Source organism: Pelodiscus sinensis, chromosome 6 (assembly GCF_049634645.1).
Source record: "Pelodiscus sinensis isolate JC-2024 chromosome 6, ASM4963464v1, whole genome shotgun sequence".
In the NCBI taxonomy this organism is placed as follows: Eukaryota; Metazoa; Chordata; order Testudines; family Trionychidae; genus Pelodiscus; species Pelodiscus sinensis.
In genome coordinates this window covers 74317585-74334267 of record NC_134716.1, presented here as the reverse complement: position 1 = coordinate 74334267, position 16683 = coordinate 74317585, and the positions used below count along the sequence as shown (strand labels likewise).

General features: G+C 39.9%; 1 protein-coding gene across 1 annotated transcript in view; it reads left to right on the top strand.

Moving 5' to 3' along the window:
* ADGRV1 (adhesion G protein-coupled receptor V1) overlaps positions 1-16683 on the top strand; it is a 391810-nt gene that overhangs the window by 174299 nt on the left and 200828 nt on the right. The window contains exons 73-78 of the mRNA XM_075932856.1: positions 1098-1233; positions 2426-3273; positions 5214-5331; positions 6158-6329; positions 7893-8135; positions 15956-16363. Of these exons, the coding sequence (XP_075788971.1) occupies positions 1098-1233; positions 2426-3273; positions 5214-5331; positions 6158-6329; positions 7893-8135; positions 15956-16363 (1925 nt within the window). The remainder of the gene's footprint in view (positions 1-1097; positions 1234-2425; positions 3274-5213; positions 5332-6157; positions 6330-7892; positions 8136-15955; positions 16364-16683) is intronic.

Below are 16683 nucleotides of genomic sequence, written 5' to 3'. Positions count from 1 at the left end.
AGATGGCAGCCTGTGGCAAGTGCAGCTGGTCTGATGGCCGAGTGCTGTGATGTGCCCAGTGTGGGCACTCAGGGCACTCCAAGCCAGGACTGCTTTGCAAGCGGGGCACCCCTGAGAACTGTCTGTCCGGGGTGGGGGTCGGGTCCCTTTAAGCACAGCCCTCAGCTAACCTGAGGCAGCAGCTCCACGCTCTAAGTCCTCATCTGATGCCCTGCCGGCACTGCTTCCGGCCATCCTTAACCCCGGTTCAGGGTCCACTTAATGTGGACATGCTAGTTCCACTAGCTAATTCGAACTAGTTTTTTAGTCTGGATCCGTTAGTTCGAATTAACTAAGTTCGAATTAAGTTAGTTCGAATTAGCGCTGTAGTGTAGACATACCCTTAGAGCTTGAGGCTGTGTGGTCAGTGCCAGAGCAAGCGTATCCAGCCTGCAGCCCCCTGCAGCACATCCAGGGCCTCTAAGGGTCCTATAAGGAAGAGACTGTGGACTGTCCTTACACTCTGCAGACTGCTGTTTTGATGGCCCTGTGCTACAGAGCAGGGCTGTGTGTTCTCATTTACCCATTCTCATTTTTTCTTATTCTTTTCTCTTTAATCAGTTGATGTTTAATAAATTTTATTTGCTTTGAACTTTATGAAATGATCACTGGTCCAAGAAAGCATTCAGTGTGAAGAGAGCACCTCAGAGTGGGGACACCCTAACTCCTGCCCCTAGTGACTACAAGGTCAGGGATTAAGCCCCAGGAAACCTGGGCCCAGCCTTGTTGGGGTTTCGTGGACTCTGCTACTCAGGAGAGTGGAGGGGGAACCCTCAAGATCAGGGAAGCTGTGGGGTAAAGGAAGTGGGAGCGGGGACTCAGATCCTTTTGCTGGTCCATTTCACCGGGGTGGTATAGAAGCCAGGAAAGTTCCCCACAATAGCGGGACCATTCCCCCGCTTACATAAAGAAATGGCACTGTATTTTGTCATGCAGATTTCCGCTTCCCTAGATTGAGCAGGAGTATGATTAAAAACTTACATTTCCCTGTGTTCAGAGGTAAAATGGGGATTCCTGTTTAACAGTTTGTGAACTGTTGCTTCACTCTTTTTTTCCAGGTAATGTTACATTTTCTTATGGTGAACAAAGCAAAGTAATTTCATTTCATGTTACTCCAAGCTTAAATGGACCTGAGGCATTTGCTGTCCATCTAACATCAGTATACAGTAATGTGTCTGGTGGGGCTCACCTGAGGTAAGGGTATTACACACATTCTTGGTTAATTGCATAGACATCATAGATGGATGGATGTAGGCAATGAAAATTCTGATCTGGTTACAACCATTTGGACTAAGCAAAACCCAATCTAGTTTTTCTTCTTATTCATTAATTAAAGTATTCCAAGGCTGGCTCTGCAGAATCACACTATGTAAAATTAAAGATGCCATAAATAATACCTCTCTAAACCTGATCATCTATATTCATTTTCTTTCTTTCTCCTCTCCTAGCTCCTGGCTCATCACACCCTACAATCGCATGACATTGAGGGGAGCCATTAATGTAGAGAATATCTGTTCCCCTGACCCTGACTTTCTTCCCATTTCCCCACTGCCTCCCTAGTCTTCTGTGGAGTAGCTTCTGCAAGGTTTAAAGTGAGGGAAAATCTGTGGAGGAGTGGGTGGAGGGACTCTCTATTTCCATGCCCCATACCTTTCTTTGTGCTTTCTCTGCTTCTGGAAGTGAAAGTTTGAATATAGGCCATAATGATTGTTGTTCTTGCCTTAGCCTGCAGTACAAGTGGAAAGGCTTGAAAGTTCTTTACACTGACTTGTGCAAGAACACTCCCTTCTTACCTTCTCTGACACATTGTCATAACTCCTCCCTTTCCCCTCCATGTACCAAGCTACAGTAAAACTGCAATAGTCCGAATTCCAATTGTATGGCACTCCTGATAATCCGTTATCAAAATGGCAAGAGCCTAGTGAGTGAGCTTTGGCAAAAAACGAGTCACAAGGCAGCAGCGGCAGCAGCTGAACCGAGCGAAACCAGGTGGGACCAAGTCACTGCCACTGGCATTGTGTGATGCTCGACAGTGCTTGTGCTACAATAAAAAGGGTTAAAAACACTTTATATACAGTATATACTCTGTGTGTGTGTGTGTGTGTGTGTGTGTGTGTGTGTGTGTGTGTGTGTAACCAGTTTATAGTACCTCCTGATAGTCCGTCATATCCGATAATCCGGCACCACCTAGGTCCCAAAGGTTCCAGATTATTGAAAGCCTACTGAATTCTGCATAAGGAACTTTCTGGTATGGTAACATTTTTTACACCCAACTTCTTGCATCAAAAACCACTGCGTAAAATGCAAGACAACAGAGAATCAGACCCCATCATTTTTAATGGAGAACTTGGTGTTTCTTAATTCAACTTTTGTGTTTTCTTTTCAGATCAGGATTCACAGTAGCTGAAATTGAGCCAATGGGTGTCTTCCAATTTTCTCCAAACTCAAGACATGTTACGGTTGAAGAAGATGTTCAGATGATCAGATTGCATGTCCAAAGATTGTTTGGTTTCCAAAGCAACCTTACTAAATTGACCTATGATACTATTGCAGGAAGTGCCAAACTATTAGAAGACTTTAGACCTGTTCAAAATGGAGAGCTTGTGTTTGGACCCTTTCAGGCAGATGCTGTAATTGAAATATCAATAATCGATGACACTGTTTCTGAGATGGATGAAGTATTTTTTGTAAATTTAACTTCAGTTGAAGTTTTGGCAATAGAAAAATATAATCCTAATAGGAATCCACGTTTGAATCCCAGTTTTAGTGTTGCGGCAATTACCATATTGGCCAGTGATATTGTTCATGGAATCATCAGCCTTGGGCCAGGGTTTATTTATACTGAGGAAGACTCAAACAATAGCGCACCCAACACAGTGATGCTTCATATCAGAAGGACCCAGGGCTTTGCTGGTGATGTCAAAGTAACTGTTAAAACTTTTGGAGGAGTGAGTGCACAGGGTGGAATAGATAAATTTCCTTTTGAGAATGTTTATGGAAGTTCTAACCTTACATGGGCGACTGAAGGGATGGACTTTGAGGAACAAATAATATCTGTGACACTACTGGATAGAGAAAAAGAAAGCAAAGTGTCTATCAGAATTCTTGACGATGATGAGCCGGAAGGGCAAGAATTCTTCTATGTTTTCCTCTCAGACCCTCAAGGTGGAGCTCAGATTGTAGAGGGAAAAGATGAAGATGGGTTTGCAGCTTTTGCAGCAATAATTATCACAGGTAGTGTTTTTGTTTTCAGAGGTTCATTTGCATATATGCAATATAATTTAACATGTAAGTCTATCTAATTGAGTTCCTCTGGTAAATTCCATTAAGATTGGAATTCCTTTCTGTGGGATAGGCAAGGTATTTTGTTCTCAAACCTTGAGAATTTGTAGATATATGGAGCATTGTCTCTATAGTGCCTGTCAGATCCCACCTTTTTACCTTTTGCTACTTCTCTGCTTCTGGAAATGGAGAGTAGCATATGGATCATAATGATTATTGTAGATTAAATCTGCCAGTGAGCTAAGTGCTTTTCTCTGTGATTGCATCCTAATGCCAGAGGTTACTACCAGAACTCTGGTTTACTGTAAATAGCTACCATACATTTTCCCATATAGTTTGCACAGAGAGCTTTTTCATATATGAATCTTGAGGAATAGTTTGAGTTTAAAGAACTTTTATTTCACGTTGTTTTTAAACACTGTTTTTGTAGAGAGTATAATGTAGGGGTTGTGACAGGATAAGAACAGTGATAACAGGATCTTTAGAAATTGAAATCAAGCAACATACTTTTAATATTCTGAGGTGGCTCTTAGGGGCTAAGGATTTAATTGTGTTCTTGGAAGAGAGTACACAGCTAGCAGAAAAACATATCCAGGGATAGAATGTCAAATGTGTGTGCAATTACATGCTTCTTTTATATTCACAGTTACTACAGGGCAATGTCTAGACTGGCATGATTTTCCGCAAATGCTTTTAACGAAAAGTTTTTCCATTAAAAGCATTTGTGGAAAAGAGTGTCTAGATTGTTATGGTCGCTTTTGCGCAAAAGCACTTTTTGCAGAAAAGCGTCCGTGCCAATCTAGACGCGGTTTTGCGCAAGAAAGCCCCGATCACCATTTTCGCCATCGGGGCTTTTTTGTGCAAAACAGTTTTTAGCTGTCTACACTGGCCCCCTTGCGCAAAAGCATTTGCGCAAGAGGGCTTTTTCTCGAGTGGGAGCAGCATAGTATTTGCACAAGAACACTTACAATCTTACATTAGATCGTCCGTGTTCTTGCGCAAATTCAAGCGGCCAGTGTAGACAGCTGGCAAGTTTTTCTGCAAAAGCAGGTGCTTTTGCGGAAAAACTTTCCAGTCTAGACATAGCTCAGTTGTTCATGTACATGCACATGCATGCAATTTGCTATTTACAAGTCAGTGCCATAATTGCATGAATGCAATTTGTATTTAAAAAATTAATTGTATAATGTCATAGGTATGTAAGATGCGCTAAGCTTATGGTCTAAATTAAATGAGTGCCGGTAACAAGGTCAAGAAACAATATTATGCGGAAGTAAGGTGACAAACATGCCGTGCTGAACCAGTTCCGAAGTCTCTTACCAGTTGACTTTATTAACAAAAAGTCTGTTTCTTCCCCCGTGTAGAGTTATGCTATCATTATAGGGAGATCCTTAAGCATTAATGTATTTTTAAATGATTGCGATGGGCAGAAGTTATTCTAAGTCAGTGGGTCATTCTGTAAAGATGTTACAGGTGAGATTTTCAACAGTAAATGCTGGCCTGGAATTGGACACATTGAAATCAATGGGAGCAAAGCTAGAAAAACCCAAATGCTTTTCCAGACCTCAGTTTTCCTAGGTATTTGGCTGGAAATTAGCTTTCAAAATTAGCTATTTTCTCAGTTAAAAGGCAATCCTCACAATTAAAATGTATATGTTTCACTTGGGTTTCTAGCTAAATTTAGAAACACATGAGATATTTTATGTGTTTGAAGGAAGATGTTGTGGGTGCATTCTTTGTTCCTCTTGGTAATTTGGCTCTTCATGTGCTTGGTAGCATACCTTGAGTATGTTTTAAAAAATTTTTAAACAGTTCTACCTGTATTAAATATGTACAACTTATCCTCAACTTTACTTGCTTCCTAACCAGTTTAATGGACTGTTTTTATATAGGGAATGATCTTCAAAATGGCATTTTGGGATTCAGTGCAGAGGTACAAAGTGGCCTTGTACTTGATGAAGATTCTGAAAACAGGAAGGTGCAGCTGATTGTTACAAGGCAACCAAACAGGTGCAGGCAATGGCTGACAAAAGTGCTATCCCCACATGCTGTAATGTGCTGTGTTGAAATCAAGGAAGCTGCTATTAGCAGAAGAGGTTATCATGGAATTTTATAATAAAACTTTAACTTCAACTGCTCTAATCATTTGTTGTAATTTGGTAAATTTTGCTTCATAAATTTAAAACGTGATTGATAGTGTACTGGAACTAAACAGAAACACGAGAATTAAATATTTCCCTAACCAATACACATAGCAGCTGAAATAAGAAATTAATTGTTTGATTGGCTAAAAAAAGGTCTCCAGACTTTGGTCTACTTGGTTACTATACAATAGGTCTGAGTAGCAGTATTTGTATTTAGTAAGATACATGTGTGCCAATATGTATATGTGTATTGCCACACACTGTATGTATACTTTTATGCATTATACATGCTCTCAAGTATACAAGGTGATTTTCAGACACATAGGAAAGTTAATGCCTGTTTCAGAATGCTTACAATCTAGGATCCCTGTTCATCAACGTACTTAAACACAGGCTTAACCTTAACCACATGGATAGACCCATGACTTCAGTTAAGCACATGCTTAAGTGACTTGCTGTGACCTATATCTAGCTTGCTTCCTGATAACTGACTGACATTGCTATGACTTCAATTAATATAAGAGGAAATAACATACAGCAAAAAGAAAAATATTTTTACTTCTGAAAGTATTTTGCTTTCCAGTGTTTAATTTGCATTATTAATAAAAGAAGAATGTATCTATCTGGTTTAGCTTCCCTGAAGCAGTGTCTGCTATTTTCCATGCATTTATCCTGTTTTGCTTTGCTCATAGGGCTTTTGAAGATGTGAAGATCTTTTGGAGGGTAACCTTTAATAAAACATCTGTTGTCCTTCAAAAGGATGGAGTAAACCTGGCAAATGAATTATTGGCTGTATTAGGGGTTACCACCTGCATGGCAGGCCAAACAATATGTGGCATTTCCATTGAAATAGAACCTGATAATGTGAGTAGTTTATTCATATGTATATAGCATCATGTCTTACTTACAAATATTTAAAAATGAGCCCTGATTGAGAGAACATAAAATTCAAAGGGGATGTCTGGAAGCCCTTACTCACTTTCTTTTCAGTCCTTGCACAAACTCCCATTTTGTTCAATTGCTGCTTTACCTGAGGAACGGCTAATTAAAAACTTGTGAATGGGCTGAGGACTTGGCCCTAGAGAAGGCTGCAGTTATTGAAGTTATACAAGAATGATAAGATAAAGGATTTTTCAATACTGTTTCTGTGTATTGTTACATTGTAAATGAACACAGGTATGGTACAAATTAACTATCACTTTCTATGGTACTAGTTAACGCTCACTATGAATTTTGAAGGTTGCAGCACCTGTCCCCTACTGTGTCTAGTTCAGCCTCAATTGTATTGATTCTGCCTGCTAACAATTGGATCGTGTTTTGGCTGAGAATAAGCTAGTATTCTCAAAAAAGTGTCAGAATTTAAAAACAAAGCAATATTTATAAAGAGACGGTAAGTTATAGTGTGTTCACTGCTCTCGCTTCATTAAAGAGCAAAACAAAATAAGTTGCTTTTTGCTTGTCCAGGGCTAAATTTTCAAAAGCTTCCTCTATCTTTGTCTGAAGCTTAATGCTTGCCTAAAATAGGAGTTGTACATGATATTTAGATATCTAACTAACTGATTTGTTACATTATTTGTACATTTGGGTACAAAATCAGAGACCAGTCGAGGCCCTATTGAAAATGTATCTTACTGTATTTATTATTTTATTTTCTAAACCAATCACATGCTATACTGTATTCAGTAAAACATTGAAAAATAACATTTTGATATTTCATAATCAAATTCTCTGTTATGTGACTATAGAAATACATCATACTGTATTTCCAGACTGTCGGAAAATGAGAAGTACACGAAGTGACACAGGAGAGTCTATTTTATGATATTTTCAGCCTAGAGTTGTAGACTTGGAAACTGTGAAAAAGCTTAGCCAAGCTTTTGAACCTTTTGAGGTTCATTCACACACCATTTTTTTTTCAAACACTTGAAACCTAAGTTCCAACTTGAATAATAATCACAATTAGTTGAGAGGGCAAAAACCTGTACTTATACAGACATGCAAATTTTCCACTTTCAATTCATTTAACACATGGCAGTGCACATTTTTTACAACTACAAAAAGGAATTAAAGGGACTGCATATGTGCTATTCCATTAATTTTAAATTTTGACTTGTTTCACAGCATTCTGGAAGTACATGCGATATATCATATCATATATGCTGTTAGGCTATTGTATGGGGTTAGATGTGAAAGACTATATGACTTCTCTACTACTTGTTACATAGTGGTGTTCATAGAAGCACTACCTCTTTTGGGATTGTACTTTATCATCCTTATAATATCTTTGAAGTGAATGAGTAATTCAGTGCGGAGACAGTATAACAATAGGAGAACCTTTTAAAAAAGGATGGAATACATTCTTTACTGCATAGTCCTCTTAGAATTAATGAACATTATAATGATCTGGAAATTCTCACTTGTTTGCAGGTACCTGAATTTGAAACTTATTTTTTGGTTGAGTTATATGAAGTAAGCTCAGGAGCAGCACTAAACAACAGTGCAAGATTTGCATATGTAACTGTCCCAGAAAGTGATGCTCCTCATGGCCTGATATATTTTGCTGTGGGATCTCGTCTGGCTGTGGCTAATAAAAAGACCAGTTTAATCAGTCTGCAGGTGGTTAGAGACTTCAGTACAGCATTAACCATCTCAGTCAGTTATGATATGCAGGTAAGACTATTAGCCCTGGTTTACTTCGTCTAGGAAATACTCAAGTTACATGTTTACATCAGTAGTCATTACTTACATAGTTTAGCATATTTTGTTTCTCATCACTAAAATTATCTCACTTTGATCAGTTTATCAAAAGTAATTTTGCACAGTGTACTCCTAACAACCTCAAGAACTATGGTCATCCTGAAGTATTAAATAGGTCATTCATCACTTCCACACCTTGCTAAAGCTTTAAGACATGGATTCTGCCTCAGCAGATGTGATCATTTGTCCAGAAAATATTTAATCATAGAATCATAGATTACTAGGACTGGAAGGGACCTCGAGAGGTCATCGAGTCCAGTCCCCTGCCCTTACGGCAGGACTAAATACTGTCTAGACCATCCCTGATACACATTTATCTAACCTACTCTTAAATATCTCCAGAGATGGAGATTCCACTACCTCCCTGGGTAATTTATTCCAGTGTTTGACTACCCTGACAGTTAGGAACTTTTTCCTAATGTCCAACCTAAACCTCCCTTGCTGCAATTTAAGCCCATTGCTTCTTGTTCTATCCTCAGAGCCCAAGATGAACAAGTTTTCTCCCTCCTCCTTATGACACCTTTTTAGATACCTGAAAATGGCTATCGAGTCCCCCCTTAGTCTTCTCTTTTCTAAAGTAAACAAACCCAATTCCTTCAGCCTTCCCTCATAGGTCATGTTCTCTAGACCTTTAATTATTCTCGTTGCTCTTCTCTGGACCCTCTCCAATTTCTCCACATCTTTCTTGAAATGCGGTGCCCAGAACTGGACACAATTCTCCAACTGAGGCCTAACCAGCGCAGAATAGAGAGGAAGAATGACTTCTCGTGTCTTCCTCACAAAACACCTGTTAATGCATCCCAGAATCATGTTTGCTTTCTTTGCAACAGCATCACACTGCTGACTCTTATTCAGCCTGTGGTTCTCTATGACCCCTAGATCCCTTTCTGCCGTACTCCTTCCCAGACAGTCGCTTCCCATTCTGTATGTATGAAACTGATTGTTCCTTCCTAAGTGGAGCACTTTGCATTTGTCTTTATTAAGCTTCATCCTATTTACCTCAGACCATTTCTCCAATTTGTCCAGGTCATTTTGAATTATGACCCTATCCTCCATATTAGTCGCAACCCCTCCCAGCTTGGTATCAGCTGCAAACTTAATAAACATACTTTCTATACCAATATCTAAATCGTTGATGAAGATATTGAACAGAGCTGGTCCCAAAACAGACCCCCTGCGGAACCCCACTTGTTATGCCTTTCCAGCAGGATTGTGAACCATTAATAACTACTCTCTGAGTACAGTTATCCAGCCAGTTATGCACCCACCTTATAATAGCCCCATCTAAGTTGTATTTACCTAGTTTATTGATAAGAATATCATGTGAGACCGTATCAAACGCCTTACTAAAGTCTAAGTATACCACATCCACCGCTTCTCCCTTATCCACAAGACTCATTATTCTATCAAAGAAAGCTATCAAATTAGTCTGACATGATTTATTCTTTAGAAATCCATGCTGACTGTTCCCTATTACCTTGCCACTTTCCAAGTGTTTACAGAGGATTTCCTTAATTACTTGCTCCATTATCTTCCCTGGCACAGAAGTTAAACTAACTGGTGTGTAGTTTCCTGGGTTGTTCTTATTTCCCTTTTTATAGATGGGCACTATATTTGCCCTTTTCCAGTCCTCTGGAATCTCTCCCGTCTCCCATGATTTTCCAAAGATGATCGCTAGAGGCTCAGATACCTCCTCTATCGGCTCCTTGAGTATTCTAGGATGCATTTCATCAGGCCCTGATGACTTGTAGGCATCTAACTTTCTAGGTGATTTTTAACTTGTTTTTTTTTATTTTACCTTCTAAAACTACCCCCTTCCCACTAGCATTCACTATGTTAGGTATTCCTACAGACTTCTCGGTGAAGACCGAAACAAAGAAGTCATTGAGCATCTCTGCCATTTCCAAGTTTCCTGTTACTGTTTCTCCCTCCTCACTGACCAGTGGGCCTACCCTCTCCTTGGTCTTCCTCTTGCTTCTAATGTTTTTATAAAAAGTCTTCTTATTTCCCTCTATTCCCATAGCTAGTTTGAGCTCATTCTGTGCCTTTCTAATCTGGCCCCTGCATTCCTATGCTGTTTGCCTATATTCATCCTTTGTAATTAGTCCTACTTTCCATTTTTTATGAGACTCCTTTTTTATTTTTAGATCATGTAAGATCTCGTGGTTAAGCCAATGTGGTCTTTTGCCATATTTTCTATCTTTCTGACACATCGGAATAGCTTGCTTTTGGGCCCTTTACAATGTCCCTTTGAAAAACTGCCAACACTCCTCAGTTGTTTTTCCCCTCAGTCTCGATTCCCATGGGACCTTACCTATCAGCTCGCTGAGCTTACCAAAATTCGCCTTCCTGAAATCCATTGTCTCTATTTTGCTGTTCTCCCTTCTACCCTTCCTTAGAATTGTGAACTCTATGATTTCATGATCACTTTCACCCAAGCTGCCTTCCACTTTCAAATTCTCAACCAGTTCCTCCCTATTTGTTAGGATCAAATCTAGAACAGATCTCTCCCCCCTCCCCGGTATCTTTTTCAACCTTCTGAAATAAAAAGTTGTCTCCAATGCAGTCTAAGAACTTATTGCATAGTCTGTGCCCCACAGTGTTATTTTCCCAACATATATCTGGATAGTTGAAGTCCCCCATCACCACCAAATCTTGGGCTTTGGATGATTTTGTTAGTTGTTTAAAGAAAGCCTCATCCACTTCTACCACTTGGGTAGGTGGCCTATAGTAGACTCCTAGCATGACATCACCTTTGTTTTTAATCCCTTTTAGCCTAACCCAGAGACTCTCAACATTTCCGTCTCCTATGTCCATCTCCACCTCACTCCAAGTGTGTTCATTTTTAATGTATAAGGCAACACCTCCTCCCTTTTTTCCCCTGTCTAGCCTTCCTGACCAAGCTGTACCCTTCTATACAAACATTCCAATCGTGTATTATCCCACCAAGTTTCTGTGATGCCAACAGTGTCATAATTGTACTTATTTATTAGCACTTCCAGTTCTTCCTGCTTATTTCCCATACTCCTCGCATTTGTAAATAGGCATCTAAGATCCTGATTTGACCTTGCCTCCCAGTTTTGCCCTGATCCTCCTTTCTCTCTGCCATTGTAGCCCACGGTCCCTCCAATTTCCAACCCATCTCCCAGGACTCCATGTTCTCTACTTACCTGCGGGCTTTGCTCACCTGTCCCCGTCGAACCTGGTTTAAAGCCCTCCTCACTTGGTTAGCCATTCTGTGTCCAAGTAGGGTCTTCCCCCTCCTCGAAAAGTGAACACCATCCCTGCTTAGCAGTCCTTCCTGGAATAGCATCCCATGGTCGAGGAAGCCAAAGCCCTCCTGGTGACACCGTCTTCGCAGCCAGGCATTCACCTCCAGGATGCACCTGTCTCTGCCCAGGCCCCTATCTTCGACAGGAAGGATCGAAGAGAATACCATCTGCGCTCCAAACTCTTTCACCCGTACTCCCAGATCCCTGTAGTCACTGTTGATCCGCTCAGTGTCACACCTTTAATAGAAAAGAAAGAGGTTTTTTATCACTATCTAATTCATATCTCAGTTGGCTATAGTTACTTAAATCCAGGTAATATTCTTGAGATATTGAAAACAGAAAGTACTTTTTTTTAAATTGGGGCAGCAAGTCTTTTATGAATTGCAAAGACTTATGGCTAGTCTGTTGTTCCGATATATATCAGTCCTACTTATCTGTTGATGTGTTGATCATGTGGCCTTAAACTAGTTGTTGGTCTGTTGTCTCAAAAAAACCCCTATTATTGCTGACAGCTGATGGAGAGTCTCTTTTAGCTCAAGTGACAGAGGGTGCACCCAACATCCGTACAATTATGTGGGCACAGTTCCTGCTTGTCCATCAATAGCTGTGGTGCCACCATCAGCCTGTAAGCTGGCTAGAGGATTTACCCTAATTTTCCCCTGTTGCATCGGATGAGCACTTAGTCTGACAACTTTGGCTGACTATTGAGCCTAAAGGCATTATTGTGAAGAACTGTTCTCATACCGAAGTATTATTATGTATTGGCTGGTGTATATTAATAGAATTATAGAAAAACAGGGCTGGAAGAAACCTCAGGAGGTCATCTAGTCCAACCCACTTATCAAAGGAGAACCAACTCCAACTAAATCATTCCAGTCAGGGTTTTGACAAGAATGTATTCTAAGGGTGGAGATTCTGCCACTTTCCTAGGTAACCCATTCTAGTGCTTCACAAGCCTTCTAGTGAAATAGTTTTCCCTGATTTCCGACATAGACACCTTCCCCTCCTCTCTCAAAACTTGAGACAATTGCTGCTTATTCTGTTGTCTGCCATGATTGAGAATACACTGACTCCATCTTCTTTGGATCCTCATGTCAGATTCTCCTTCAAGATGCCATCAAAATCCCCCCCTTATCCTTATCTTCTTCAGTCACATTTCCTCAGTCTGTCCTCACATGTCATGCAGCTCAGCCCTCTAATAATTTTCATTGCCATCACTAGACTCTCTCAAATTTGCCCACATCCTTTCTGTACTGGGGGACCTAAAACTAGATGTAATACTCCAGATGTAATACTCCAGATGTAACCTCATTAGTTCCAAATAGTAGGGAATGATCACTTGCTTTGATCTGCTGGCAATTCTCCTACTAAATCAGCCCAATATGCTGTGAGCTCTCTAGGCAGCACAGCACATTATTGACTCATATCCAGCTTTTCATCCATTGTAAACCCCAGCTTCATTCTTGGACAACTGCTGCTTAATCAGTCAGTCCTCAGCCTGTAGCAATGCATCGGATTCTTCCATCCTAAGTGCAGGATTCTGCTCTTGTCCTTTTTTAACCTCATCAGATTTCTTTTGGCCCAACCCTCCAATTTATCTAGATCACTCTGTACCTTATCCCTGCCCTCCAATATATTTACCTCTCCCCCCAGCTAAGTGCCATCCATGTACTGGCTGAGGATGCAATCCATCTCATTATCTAGATCATTTAATGAAGATGATGAACAAAATGAGCCCCGTGACCAACCCCTGGGGCACTCTGCTTAACACCAGCTGCCAAATGGGCATTGAGCCATTGATTGCTACACACTGAGCCAACTTTCTATGCACCATAGCAATATTTCTTTAACTAACTGGCAAAATACTGTGGGTGACCATATCACAAGCTTTGCTAAAGTCAAGGTATATCATGTCTATCACTTCCCACATATCTACAGAGACAGTTATCTCATCATAGAAGGCAAATAGGTTGGCCAGGCATAACTTGCCCTCGGTGAATTCATGTTGACTGTATTTGATCACCTTCCTCTCCTCCAAGTGTTTCAAAGTGGATTCCTTTCCTTGTCTTTCCTTTTGTTTAATAAAAGGCTTTAATTTCATGCTGCATGAATGTAAGGTTTAACTATAGCAAATGTGTATCCAGGATTTGTTGTGTAGTAGCTGCTCAGAGTATTTTAGTGAAAGTTTATGGTAGCAGATTTTAGGAATCTTGCTAGGAAAAAGAACATGCCCCTCCTGTTCTGAAGCTGATAAATGGAAAAGACAAATGACTTATACTGCCACATATAGTATGCTTAGGCTAATACAGGTAGCTTGCCTGATTTCATGTGTATGGTAATACCAGTCCTGTAAAAATTGGGCTATTGAGCATTCATGACAGAGTGCCAAAGTGTGAAGAAAAAACTTTGAGAGAAGAAAACAAAGGGGAGGCATGAAGAAGGAGGCGTTAACAAGAAATATATGTTAGGCTCATTCCCACAATTTCTTTGAATGCTAATCATTTTTATCACCACTTATTTCCCTGTTTCCTACTGATTCTGGGAACCGATTTGGAGGGAAGCAAGGAACAATCACTTCAGTCTGTAATTGGCAAAAATGATTACTTGATTCTAGAGCAAGTCTGCACACACAGACAACCGCAATAAGCTGTTTAGTGAAATTAAAATGTTCTAGTTACCCAATAAATGTATTTAATTAGTCAGCATTTGCACTGTTCAGCAGGGATCTAATAGTTAATATTAAAATCCCTTTCTTTTGCATGAAGAGACATTTTGAAGGTTGCTTGAAGGGATCTTTTGTATGATGTTCAATAGATAATCCCAAAGCTGTATTTTGTTATAAATTTGAATAGTAGCTCAGAAAGCTAGTTTCCTCTTAAACAAGGCTATTACGTACCAGTTATAGAAAAGAAGGTTATGGCATATGGCAAAAAAGCAAATGGAAAAATAATGAAAAAGTCTGTATACCCTATGATACGTAAAACAGTAATATTTCAAGAGGAAATAAGTTTTATATAGAGATCTCCTAGTCATGTCCATGTATCTATCTTACATTTGTATTCTGTAATATTTCAGTGATGTAGGTCAAAGAAGAATGGTCTTATGGCCATGCAATCAGCATGGGACTCAGATGATCATGGTTCAGTTTCTGACACAACTCTCTATTGTCTGTGAATCAATTTCTTTCTGTAAAATCTGGATAATTCCTCCCTCCTCCTTGGGGCATGGCGAAGATAAATACATGTGTATGAAAGGCTCAGATATAGCACGGACAAATAACACAGAGGATTATTATTTTTATTATTATTGTAACACCTAGAGGCTCCAGTCAGGACCAGGACCATGCTAAGCATTGTTCAGATGCTTGTAAAAATATATTAATTAAAAAAAAAATCCTACTTCCCTCTTTGTGGCCAGAGAAGATGCTGACATCCCAAGTGGAAATAGTACATTTCTGTTATAGAAAGAGAGAAGACAGAACTGAGGACATGTATAATATCCTTAAAGCAACATAGAGTTCTACTTCTTGCATGGTAGTGTATGCTGCATATGAAGGATTGAAGGAATTCAGGGGAGGTGTCGGAGAGAAACAGTAGTTCTGAGAAAAGAAACTGGATAGATCTGGAAACTGCAGTTGTATATTATACACCAGGTTACAAGCGGATCCAGGATTTGCCTAACAATTTTTGACTATATTAATGTGTTTCTGCCTGAGAGAAATCAATTTGACACCTTAATTGCTGTCTTCAAAATGTCTCTTAGATTCCCTTTGTGACTAGCCCTTAACTTAAGCATGTGTCCTTTGCATTTGAAGTCTGTTATCCCCTCTAGCACTTGTCTAGAATCATTCTTTTTTAGTATACTCTCAGAATTTCATTTGCCTCAGTTGTGCCTCAAGCTTTTTGGTGTCTACTTATTTACAATAGCTACCTCTCTCCTTAACGGTGTGGCCTCATGCTGCAGCCACTGAATATGATTAGCACCTATCAAAGTTACCAGGAACTGCTGATGTGCAGAAGCTGTAGAATTAGTCCTGCTTTTCTCACTTATCATAAATAGCACATTACTTAGTCTTTCCTAATAGCTATAACCCTTGAAGCCCGTTATCCCAGATCATTGATTTATTCAAGACCAATCCATACAGCATTTAAGTTTTCACATGCCTGGTTAATAACAAAGGTCTGTGAGAACTGAGAGGCTTGCACTTGTTACTCCCTCCTCCCAATTTGTTGACGACCCCATCACAAAGTCTCTCACCTTATACCCTTTTACCCTTTTGGTTCAATAGAGAATGTATGTAGGGAAGATATTCCAGATTATCAGAAATACAAATTTAATTTTAACAAATTATATTTATATTTTTAAAGAAAAATGTGACCCATTTCAAATCCTTGTAAGCTCTTTGAGATTAAAACATTCTGTATTACTGTGTAACCTAGAATTCTCTTGTTTGGTTTCCAGGAGCTGAAAAGACCTGAAGCTGTTGGTCGCACTTTCATATCACCAGCTGTTGCAGGACAGGATTTTGCCAGATCTGAGGGCATGCTGACTTTTGAACCTGGACAGAGAAATGCTGTACTGGATGTAATGCTGACTCCAGAGACAGGATCCTTAAATCCATTTCCTAAGCGTTTCCAGGTTGTGCTTTCTAACCCCACAGGGGGTGCCAGAGTAGATGATGCATATGGTATTGCCAACATCACAATTGTCTCTGATTCAGACTCCCAATCAGTGTGGGGGCTGGCTGATCAACTGTACCAGCCACTTGATGATATCATTGTGGACAGAGTCCTTCAGAACTTAAATGCCAAAATTTCCACAGAAACTACAGAAGAGCAGCTCACTGCTGTGATGCACATTATAGATAAGGTAAATATTCACATGTCCCCCCCCTTCAAAATGACTAGTGACTTCCATGAGGATGTAATATCTTTTATGGGTTCTGAACATACCAAAATGATAATCAACAGTACTGATCCTTTTAAAGACACAGGGCAGCAGTTCTAACAGAACTAGTGGAACCAGGAAGGATTCTGCCTGTCTGCCACTGGACTAGTAATGATGGCTACCAAGAACTAAAAACCAAAGTACAAAGGCTAAAAAGCAGCCTAAGAATTAAATTACATAGAAAAGCTCAGGTAGTCTTCAAAGTCAAGTTTCTCCCTTAGTGCAGTGGCATCAAAGAACTT